The sequence below is a fragment of the Bos javanicus genome, chromosome 3, assembly GCF_032452875.1.
Source record: "Bos javanicus breed banteng chromosome 3, ARS-OSU_banteng_1.0, whole genome shotgun sequence".
Classification (NCBI taxonomy): Eukaryota; Metazoa; Chordata; class Mammalia; order Artiodactyla; family Bovidae; genus Bos; species Bos javanicus.
Window position 1 is genome coordinate 95,410,324 of NC_083870.1, and position 12,119 is coordinate 95,422,442.

The window sequence follows — 12,119 nt, forward strand, 5'->3', positions numbered from 1 at the left end:
AGTCGTGTCCGACTTTGTGTGACCCCATAGACGGCAGCCCACTAGGCTCCTCTGTCCCTGGGACTCTCCAGGCAAGAATACTGAAGTGGGTTGCCATTTCCTTCTCCAATGCATGAAAGTGAAAAGTGAAAGTGAAGTCGCTCAGTTGTTCCCGACTCTTAGCGACCCCATGGACTGCAGCCTACCAGGCTCCTCCGTCCATGGGATTTTCCAGGCAAGAGTACTGGAGTGGGGTGCCATTGCCTTCTCCACAATACCCATATAGGGAGTCAATTAAATTATGATGGTGTTATATATGAAAAAAGTATAGATACTTTGGATCAGATACTTTGTCTGAGGGACTGTTGTGTGCATTGTGCCACAGATATCTCCAGGTATTATCAAATGTATTCTGAGGGGCAGAGTTACTCTCAGTTGAGAATTATAGGTATAGTGGTATAAGGAAATATCAGACAGTATTAAATGATAAAAGCAAGTAGATAAAACCCATATTTAAAAAAAACTTAAAAGATACAGTTATTCTCAAATATAAGGTAAATATTTTTATGGACAAAAGAAGAAAAGCTATACAGAGAAATAATTAGTAGCTTCAACCACAGGCATCTAAGCTCTGAGATCTGGAAGAGGAATTAACTAGAAGAAGCAAAGAAAATCAATAAGACAATAACTAGACCAAGTCGTCCTCTGGCAGAGTGAATGACTAACTCAAAAAAGGACCAAGGAAGAATCCTGGAAATTATAAAATTAAACATTTTAAAATGGAATAAACTCTTCTTTAAACACAAAGAATTAATGAAATGAAAGGTAATACTGAGAGTCCATCCAATTACATTAAAAAAGTGAAAAATATGATAAATTATGAGACAGAAAAGATGAAGAACATACAGCATAAAACTTGGAAAGAGTAACATAGAAACTTACATTATCATATGTAAAATAGATAGCCAATGAGAATTTGCTATATGGCTCAAGAAACTCAAACAGGGGCTCTGTATCAACCTAGAATGGTGGGATGCGGAGGCAGATGGGAGGGAGTTTCAAAAGGGAGGGGATATATGTATACCTATGGCTCATTCATGTTGAGATATGACAGAAAATAGCAAAATTCGTAAAGCAATTATCCTTCAATAAAAAACAAAAAATTAACAGGGGTCCCCAAAGAGAAAATAAAGAAGTAGAAGGGAAGCAATATTCAGAGATACAGCTTAAGAAGGTTTCTTCTAAAATTTTTTTCAATTTACACATAGTAAAATTCACTGTGTGTATGCAATTCTGTAAGTTTTGACAAATATAAAAAGTGTTTAATCACCATCACAACCCAGTTACAGAAAACTTCTATCACCCGAAAATATTTCCTTGAACAGCCTCTTAGAGGTCAAGAACAAACTGCTGGCAACTACTGATTATTTTCCATCCCTATTCTCTATCGTTATACTTTTGCCTTTTCCAGAATTTCATATAAATTAAAATAGTCTAGCTTTTTAAACTTAGCATAATGTACTCAAGGGGGGCTTCCATGTAGCTTAGACGGTAAAAAAAATCTGCCTACTATCCAGGAGACCAGTGTTTGATTCCTGGATGGGGAAGATCCCCTGGAGAGGGAAATGACAACCCACTCCAGTGCTTTTGCCTAGAAAATACTATGCACAGAGGAGCTTAGTGGGCTACAGTCCATGGTCTCTCAAGAGAGGAATATGACCTAGGAACTATACTACCACCAATGCATTCAAGATTCATCCATGTTGTTGCATGTATCAGTAGTTTCTTTTTATTTCTGACTAACATCCCATTTTAGCATCATTCCTTCCAAAGAACACCCAGGACTGATCTCCTTTAGAATGGACTGGTTGGATGTCCTTGCAGTCCAAGGGACTCTCAAGAATCTCCAACACCACAGTTCAAAAGCATCAATTCTTCGGCACTTAGCTTTCTTCACAGTCCAACTCTCACATCCATACGTGACCACTGGAAAAACCATAGCCTTGACTAGACAGACCTTTGTTGGCAAAATAATGTCTCTGCTTTTTAATATGCTATCTAGGTTGGTCATAACATTCCTTCCAAGGAGTAAGCGTCTTTTAATTTCATGGCTGCAATCAGCATCTGCAGTGATTTTGGAGCCCCCAAAAATAAAGTCTGACACTGTTTCCCCATCTATTTCCCATGAAGTGATGGGACCAGATGCCATGATCTTAGTTTTCTGAATGTTGAGCTTTAAGCCAACTTTTTCACTCTCCTCTTTCACTTTCATCAAGAGGCTTTTTAGTTCCTCTTCACTTTCTGCCATCAGGGTGTTCTTTGGAAGGAATGATGCTAAAGCTGAAACTCCAGTACTTTGGCCACCTCACGCGAAGAGTTGACTCACTGGAAAAGACTGTGATGCTGAGAGGGATTGGGGGCGGGAGGAGAAGGGTACGACAGAGGATGAGATGGCTGGATGGCATCTCCGACTCAATGGACATGAGTTTGAGTGAATTCCGGGAGTTGGTGATGGACAGGGAGGCCTGGTGTGTTGCAATTCATAGGGTCGCAAAGAGTTGGACATGATTCAGCGACTGAACATTTCATTTTATAGATGGACCACAGTTTATTCCCCAGAAGAGAGACATCTGGTTGTTTCCAGTTCAGGGTTGTTAGGAATAAGGCATACTGTATACTTGCATACAGGTGCTTGTTTGAACATAAATTTTGAATTCAGTAGCAAGTATATATTCAAATTTATAAGAAACTACGAAACTGCTTTCCAAAGTGGCCATTCTGCTCTGCTTTCCTACCGTGTTATACAACAATTTCACATGCTCTGTATCATTGCAACCACTTGGTATTGTCAGTTTCATTTAGCCATTCTAATAGATACACAGTGGTATCCTACTGTGGTTTTAATTTGCATTTCCTTAGTCAGTTATGCTGAGCATCCTTCCACATGCTTATTTGCCATTCATATCTTCTTCAGTGAAGTGTTTGTTCAAATCTTGGCAGATTTTTAGAATTCTTTATGTAATTTGGATACAAGTTCTTGGTCAGATGTGTGGTTTGCAAATATTTTCTCCCAGCTGCGGACTGTCTTTTCAATTCTCTTAATAGTGTCTTTCACAAAGCAAAACTTAAATTTTAGTGAAACCAATTTATCAATTTTTTTTATGACTTGTGCTATGGGTCCTTCTCTAAAAACACAATATCTAATCCAGGTAACAAAGTTTTTCTTCTATGTTTTCCTATAAAATATTTTCAGTTTTATGTTTTACATTTAATTTCTGATTCATTTTGAATTAATTTTTGCATAAGGTGTGAGATAGGCATCAAGGTCTTTTTTTTTTTTTTGCATATGCATATCCAGTGGTTTCAACACCATTTGTTGAAGACTACGCTTTCTTCATAGAGTTGTTGTTGTACACTTGAAAAAATCAATTAGCTATATTAGTGTCAGTCTGTTTCTGGAGTTTCTATTCTGTTCCCTTGATATATCCCCCTTCATGAATAACAGCAGTAATAACAACATATTACTTATAGAGCAAATACTATGTAACAGTATTTGGCACTACTCAAAGTGTTTATATTAACTCATTTAATTCTCACAACAGCTCTGTGTCCCCACTTTGGAGATGAGGAAACAGATGAGGCAAAAATGAGGTTAAGTAACTTGCTCAAAGGCATATAATCAATAAGCAAGGGAACAATAGTAATTTAAAAAATTGCTAAGGTCCTTCCTTATCTAACAGAGGCAATGAATATCTTTAGATTTTATTAGAAAAACAGTTAAGTATGAATACTAAATATTGAAGTATATAATAAAAGAGAATATCTAAATGAGCAATAAATATATGAAAACTTCACTACTAATCACAGAAGTGCAAATTAAACCACAGTGAGTTAATATGACAACTTGATGTCTAAAATGAAAAAGAGAGAAAATATCAAATGTTGTCAAGGAGACAGAGTAACCTGAATTCTCATTCACTGTTGGTGGGAGCATAATTTTATATAATGCTTTGGAAAAGTGTTCGTGTCACTATTATTAAAGCTGAACATATACATACCCTAGGAGAAGGCAATGGCACCCCACTCCAGTACTCTTGCCTGGAAAATCCCATGGACGGAGGAGCCTGATAGGCCGCAGTCCATGAGGTCCCTAAGAGTCGGTCATGACTGAGCGACTTCACTTTGACTTTTCACTTTCATGCATTGGATGAGGAAATGGCAACCCACTCCAGTGTTCTTGCCTGGAGAATCCCAGGGACAGGGGAGCCTGGTGGGCTTCCGTCTATGGGGTCGCACAGAGTCGGACACGACTGAAGCGACTTGGCAGCATACATAGCCTATGACGCAGCAAATCTCAGACACATACCAAACTGAAGTACATATATATTTTCACAAAATTATATACTAGAATGTTGATAGCATCACTTTTGTGTCTGTATGTTGACAGAGACACAAACTGGAAACTACGCAAAGGCCCATCAATAGTTAACAGATAAATTTTAAAAGTTTAATTGATTTAAGGAAACAAAATATATACCAGTGGGAAAGAGTAGACTACAACTATGCAGAACAAAGTGAATAATTTCATAAATAATGTTGAGCAAAAGAGGCAAAGACAGACATCAGAAGGAGTTCAGGAATGCTAGTAATTAACGTTCTGTTTCTTGAACTAGGTGCTGATTACATAGGTGTGTTCAGTGAAAACTCAAGCTTAACACTTATGAATAAACTAGATATATATGTATCAGCATGAACAGAACTGGGAAACCTAGTGTTCAGTGAATAAGGCAATTTCCATAAATTTATATTCATTTGTAACAATCATATGGATTCCATTTATGTACATTAAAAAAAATCAATAATACTTTTTAAAAAAGTGTGATATAAATATTAAAATACACCATATTAATTACATCTGGAGAGGAGATGATAGGAATGGGACTGTGGATTGAATATAAACTTAAGACTTTATCTGTAGATTTCCTTAAAAGATTAAAAATTTGAAGTTTACATAACCAAAACATTTTTATTTAGTAGAAAATTACATGAAAATGTTTGTTATTCTTTGTGCCTTTCTTTTTACCTTCCTGGTTATCTCAAATGTAAAAAATATAAACAATGACCTCAATTTTGTAAAAAAAAAAAAAGGAGAGGAAAAAGGGAGAAACATACTCGTATATGGAAAATAATCAATACTGGCTAATATTGGCTACTTCTGTGGTAAGGACTTAGTTATAATTTTCTACTCCAGACTTTTCTGTACATTTAGATTTTCTACCATGAGTATCTTAGAAAAATCAGGAACAGAATTTTTAATCTTCATATAAGATTCTTGATTCCTTTACTTAGATAGTACAAGTCTCCTTGTAACACTTTCTCTATTGTTATCACTGTTTTATAATCTACGTAGTAGCTTTCTCCTACGAAGATCTCTGCCTTCCTTTTTATCATTTTTGTAATTAGTAAAACACCATTCTAGTCCTTGGTGTCAGTGGGCCATTTACATCTCAAGAGGAATTCCAATGAGGTATAAAGAATATAAAAGTTCCCCAAATCAATTTACCAACAGAAAGACAAATTACATATTTTCTAATACCTCCAAGTCACACTTTATCTGTAAAACAATCTGTAAAATGAAAAGTCTTGATTCTGTTATTCTTAAAATCCCCTCTTGCTTTGGAGAGTTAGTCAATATATAGTTTTAAGAAACACCATATGTAAAGGTTATAATTTTACTTCTTGACTCTGTCCTTTAAGTATGCTATCTAATGACTCCTCACATTCAACAGTCACTTTATTACATCACCTTGTTTCTTCATCTTAATAATATAATAAATAATGTTCTTTATTTATTAGTTTACTGTCTAATGTCTGTCTTCAACTGAAGATAAGTCCTTTTCACTGGTATTCTATGAGTTTAGAATAATGGCTGGTTACTCATAGATGATTGACTATTCAATGAATAAATGATAAGCACTGTGCTAGATGCTAGTACAAAAATTGTAATATGGGTATGTGGGATTTTTTTTTCTTATTTTGGTTGTGCCAAGCAGCATGCAGGATCTTAGTTTCCTGACCAGGGCCTGAACCCATGTACCCTGAAGTGGAAGCATGAAGTCTTAAACACTGGACAACCAGGGAAGTCCTTAGGTATGTTGTTTAGTAGGAAGGTCATATATGTGAAAAAGAATAAGTGCAATTAAAAGGTATTATAGGCTTTATAGTGGAAGAAATAAATACAAAATACAGATACAGAAAGATCTATAAAAAGATAAGAGAAAAAATTTTTCAAAGTTACATAGTCTCATGAAACATGCTTTGAAAACTTTCCATTTTCAAGTCCTTGACAAGAACTGGCGATTCAAAGATAAGTAACACATGGTCATAGACTTTAAAATCAGAAGGGTACAACATTTAAATAGAATATTCATTATAATATTCTAATTGCTATGATAGTAACATCTTGACAGCACAATATCATGTGAAACGCAAGGCTGGATGAAGCACAAGCTGGAATCAAGATTGCCAAGAGAAATATCAGTAACCTCCAATATGCAAATGACACCACCCTTATGGCAGAAAGTGAAGAGGAAGGTGAAAAAAGAGAGTGAAAAAGCTGGCTTAAAACTCAACATTCAAAAAACGAAGATCATGGCATCTGGTCCCATCATTTCATGGTAAATCAATGGGGAAACATTGTAAACAGTGACAGACTTTATTTTCTTGGGCTCCGAAATCACTGCAGATGGTGACTGTAGCCGTGAAACTGAAAGATGCTTGCTCCCTGGAAGAAAAGCTATGACCATCCTAGACAGCATATTGAAAAAACATAGACATTACTTTGCCGACAAAAGCCTGTCTAGTCAGAGCTATGGTTTTTCCAGTAGTCATGTATGGATGTGAGAGTTAGACCATAAAGAAGGCTGAGTGCCAAAGAATTGATGCTTTCAAATTGTGGTATTGGAGAAGACTCTTCGGAATCCCTTAGACTGCAAGGAGATCAAACCAGTCAATCCTAAAGGAAATCAATCTTGAATATTCATTGGGATGACTGATACAGAAACTGAAACTCCAATGCTTTGGCCACCTGATATGAAGAGTTCACTCATTAGAAAAGGCCCTGATGTTGTGAAAGACTGAAGGCAGGAGGAGAAGGGGACAACAGAAGACGAGATGGTTGGATGGTATCACCAATTCAATGGACATGAGTTTCAGCAAGCTCTGGGAGATGGTGAAGGACAGGGAAGCCCGGTGTGTTGCAGTCCATGGGGCAGCAAAGAGTCAGACATGACTGAGTGACTGAACGACAAGAAGACAACAGAGGCAGTTTGACCAAGTGCTGGAACAGTTTCTAAGGGAACACCAGAGCTGAATCTTACAGAATGAGTAAGAGATAAGTTTCCAGATATTATCTTAAACTAGGGTATGATTCTTTCATCTTATGGTAAACAAAACTCTCAATGCACATTAAGCTATAGCTTACAATTGATCCTTTTTTTTTTTTTTAACCATTTTCAGCCAAAACTCTTAAAATGAGAATTTCTACTTTCTATTTCCAAGGTCATTAATAATTTCATGAACACAAAACTGAAAGGTCACTATTGACCATTCTCACTCTCTTACCTGGGCATAAGTAACCTAAATTCACTTGGTTTTCTTCCCTTTTCTTTGTTTATAATTTTATTGCCTTTACAGGTCCCTCTTCCTCAACTTCCTCAGTCCATCTATCCTTCCAGAGAAAGATCTAGCTGTATCCTTTCACATATCTAAATAGGGCTATGTATATAGATATATAAAGAGCATAGATACATACAGACATTAGATGTAGATGTAACATATCTGTATCTATGCCTAATATCTTTAATCAGAATTACTATACCTTTGTGCCAGGAGTATTTTCAAATTATATTTTGCAGTGATTCCAGAATTGAATGTTCAATTTTATTTTTTGAGTACTCACAAATTACCTCTTTATTATACTCTTTTAGGGTTTCAGATTTCAGTCTGAGATTTACTGCAATTCAACAAATGCCTATTGAAAACCCGTATGTGTGAGATATTGTTTGAGGCACCAAGTGAGGGATAAAAGGTCACTGAAGTAACAATGAATCTTCATCCTGAGGTTTAAAATTTTATAACGAAATTATTAGTAAGCCTCATATGCACCTGGCATAAAAAGCTGATCACACCAATTTTTTGGTTATTGGCTGCTCTGACTGAATAGAAACTAACTAGATCTGTGAACTCGGAAGAGTTATTTATGCTGATTGGATTTTAACATTATTATTTGAAAAATGGGAGTCATATTATCTGTCTCAGAGAATTAGAATAAGGAATAAACAAGATAATGTTGCAAGGAATTACTAACATAGTAAAGAAGACATCTCAAACAGCATGTGTATACCAGACCATAAAGTAAGACTCAACAAGTTTTATAGAATCATTATTACACATACCACACTCTCTGACAATTATGCAATTAATTTTATATTAGTAACCTAACACATACTCTAAGAAAAGTTCCCATACTTGGAAAATTTTAAATCACACTGTAAATAACTATGCATTAAAGAAGAAATCAATGGAAATTTGGAAATACATAAGACTAATCAATAATGAAGCATTATATATAAATACTGGTCTCATCACTTCATGGCAAATAGATGGGGAAACAACGTAAACACTGACAGACTTTATTTTTGGGGGGCTTCAAAATCACCGCAGATGGAGACTGCAGCCATGAAATTAAAAGACGCTTACTCCTTGGAAGGAAAGTTATGACCAACCTAGATAGCATAATCAAAAGCAGAGACATTACTTTGCCAATAAAGGTCTGTCTAGTCAAGCTATAGTTTTTCCTGTGGTCATGTATGGATGTGAGATTTGGACTATAAAGAAAGCTGAGTGCCGAAGAATTGATGCTTTTGAATTGTGGTGTTGGAGAAGACTCTTGAGAGTCCTTTGGACTGCAAGGAGATCCAACCAGTCAATCCTGAAGGCAAACAGTCCTGAATATTCACTGAAAGGACTGATGCTAAAGCTGAAGCTCCAATACTTTGGCTACCTGATGTGAGTAACTAACCCACTGGAAAAGACCCTGATGCTGGGAAATATTGAAGGCAGGAGAAGGGGATGACAGAGGATGAAATGGTTGGAGGGCATCACCAAACTCAATGGACGTGAGTTTGAGTAAGCTCCAGGAGTTGGTGATGGACAGGGAAGCCTGGTGTGCTGCAGTCCATGGGGTCTCAAAGTCCGACATGACTGAGTGACTGAATTGAACTTAAATATAAATGCTTGCAGCAACAAAGCTGACGACCAATTCCAGGAAAATGTATGGGCCTAAATGCTATGTTAGGAAAAAAAGGTAAAAAATAATGAACTTAGCATTCAAATTACCAGTTGAAAAAGACCAGAAAAGTAAGCCTAAATAATGCAGAGGAAGGAAATAAAAAAGAACAGAAATTAGTGAAAAAAATTAAGATTTTAGGAAAAGACTAGTAAGATTAAGAAATGTCTAGTAACTAAATTTTTTAAAAGGTGGCACAAGTAAACAATTTCAAAAATGAAGAAAGAATATAATTACAGTTATAGCAGAGATTAAAATAAAATACTTTCAACAAATTTATGCTAGCACATTCTAAAACTTACACTAAATTATATATACCTATAAAGTGACTTACAAATAATGACTCAAGAAGTAATAGAAAACCTAAATGAACATGTATCCATTAAATTGAATTAGCAGTTACAAAATTTCCCCAAAAGAAAAGAGCAGGCCCCAATAACTTTATAATTTCTACTGTATACCCAAGATACAAATATTTCTTATCTTATACAAGCTCTTCCAGAAAACAGAAAGAGATTTCTGGCTGTTTGTCCAAATGTATTTTCTTCTTCCCATGTAAAAACTAGATTACATGTCCCAGCTTCCCATACCATTAGGTGAAGCCATGTGACTGAGTTCTAATCAATGGAATTTGAATGAAAGTGATGTCATAAAAACCTCCCACATACCTTTCTCCATAATCTTTCTTCCTTTAAGCTTGGCTGGGATGGAGATGATCCCGAGGAAACTTTGGAAACCAAGTGTTATCATTGATCTAATTGACATTTACAGAGCACTCAACCCAAATAAAATGAAACACAACATATCCGGATTTGTGGGATGCCAATAAAGCAATATGTAGGGGAAAATCAATACTAAAAAACTAATATTAGGGGGAAATGTGAAACACTCTTAAAAACTAAAATAAGTAAATTAATCCCAAAGAAAACAGAAAAAAAAATTTAAAAACCAAATGGAAACCAATGAATAGAGAACAAAAACAATAGAGAAAATCACTGAAACAAAAAGCTGGTTCTTTGACATCTATATAATTGATAAACTAGCTAGACTGACTAATAAGAAAAAAGACACAAATTATCAGTATCAGAAACGAGAGAGGTGACATTACTACAGATTCTATAGCTATTAAAAGAATAATAAGGCAATATGAATAATTTTACACTAATAAATTTAACAACTTAGAAAATTCCTTAAAAGATATGTTTTCAAAGTTCACTCAGGAAGAAACAGATAACATAGATAGACACATATCTTTTCAAGAAACTGAAATTGTAGTTAAAATTCTTACAAAGAAAACTCCATGTCCAGGTGCTTCACTGGTAAATTCTACCAAACACTTAAGGGGAAAAAAGTATTACTAATTCTACAGAACTGCTTCAAAAATTTGAAGAGAATTCTTTTTGATTCATCCTATGAGGCTATACAAAAACTAGGAATAAAAGAGAGAAAGAGAAATAGAGGAAGTTACAAACTGAACATAGATGTAAAATGTACCTATAAACAAGGAAAATTCTAAACAATATTTTAGCAAATTAAATCCAACATTATATTAAAAGGGTGATGAAGTAGAGTCTATCCCAAGAAAATAGGGTTGGATTACATTTAAAAAATCAATGCAACTTAACATATTAACAAATTAGAAAAGAAAATCCATGTGATCAATAAGGATCTATGTCATTAGACATGAAAATTTTTGAGATTTATTTCTGATTTCTTTTTTTTTTTTTAAAGATCTCAGAAACTAGGCAGAAGGGTGTCTCAATCCTCATTATCAGGTTCCCCAGGCTGATAAAGGTCATTTATTTTAAAAATCAGACTTAATAGTGAAAGAATGAATGCTTTCCTCCTAAAATCAGTAAAGGGATGTCCACTCTTACAACTTCTATTGAACACTGCAATGAAGGTTCTAGCCAGTGCAAGTAGGCATGAAAAAGGAAAAAGTCATAAAGATTAAGAAGGGAAAAAATAAGTGTTATATTCTCAGTGTTTTGGTCTGAATGTTTTCGTGCTGCTCAAATGCATATGTTGAAATCCTAATGCCTAATGTGATAGTTTTAAGTGGCGGGACCTCCAAGATCTGGTTGGGTCATGAGAGTGGAAGCCTTGTGAAAGGATTAGTGCTCTTAAGAAAAAGATCCCACAGAGCTCCCTAGCCCCTTCCACCATTCGAGGACACAGCAAGAAGCCAGAAGAGGGCTCTCACTAGACACAAAACTTGATCATTTAAGCACCTTGATCTCAAATTTACAGCTTCTACAACCGTGCGAAATAAAATTCTGTTGTTTATACATCCAGATTGTGGTATTATGCTATAACAGCTTGAATTGACTAAGGCATACAGAGACCATTATCACATGCGTAGAAAATCCTGCACAATTTTATATAAACCAGTAAAACAATTAAGTGAGTTTAATAAGACTGCAGAATATAAGGACAATACTCAAAAATCAACTGTTTTCTGGAACTGTAAAACTCCTAGAAGAAAACAGAAAAAAATATTTCATGGCATCAGCCTTGGCAATTATTTCATGAATATGACACCAAAACCACAGATAACAAAAGCAAAAATTGACAAATGGCAGTATATCAAACTAAAAAGGTTCTGCACAGCAAAGAAAACAACAACAGAGTGAAAAGGCAACAGAGAATGGGAAAAATATTTGCAAACCATAAGAGGTTAATTTCCAAAATATAAAAGCTACAACTCAGTGGCAAAAGAACTAAGAAACCCACCTTAAAATGGGCTAAAGTCTTGAATAGACATTTCTCCAAAGAAAACACATAAATGGCC

The 12,119-nt window shown here is 35.3% G+C and overlaps 1 protein-coding gene across 3 annotated transcripts in view; it reads right to left on the minus strand.

Moving 5' to 3' along the window:
- The window catches only part of C3H1orf185 (chromosome 3 C1orf185 homolog), a 45,070-nt gene extending 34,960 nt beyond the window's left edge, over positions 1 to 10,110 (minus strand). Inside the window, exon 1 of one of the 3 annotated variants that reach the window (XM_061412016.1) lies at positions 9,997 to 10,096. In XM_061412016.1, the coding sequence (XP_061268000.1) occupies positions 9,997 to 10,093 (97 nt within the window). In that variant the 5' untranslated portion in view covers positions 10,094 to 10,096. Of the gene's footprint in view, positions 1 to 9,918; positions 9,941 to 9,996 lie in introns of those variants that run through there. The other 2 variants (XM_061412017.1, XM_061412018.1) reach the window with 2 other exon arrangements.
- Between the last annotated feature and the right edge of the window lie 2,009 nt (positions 10,111 to 12,119).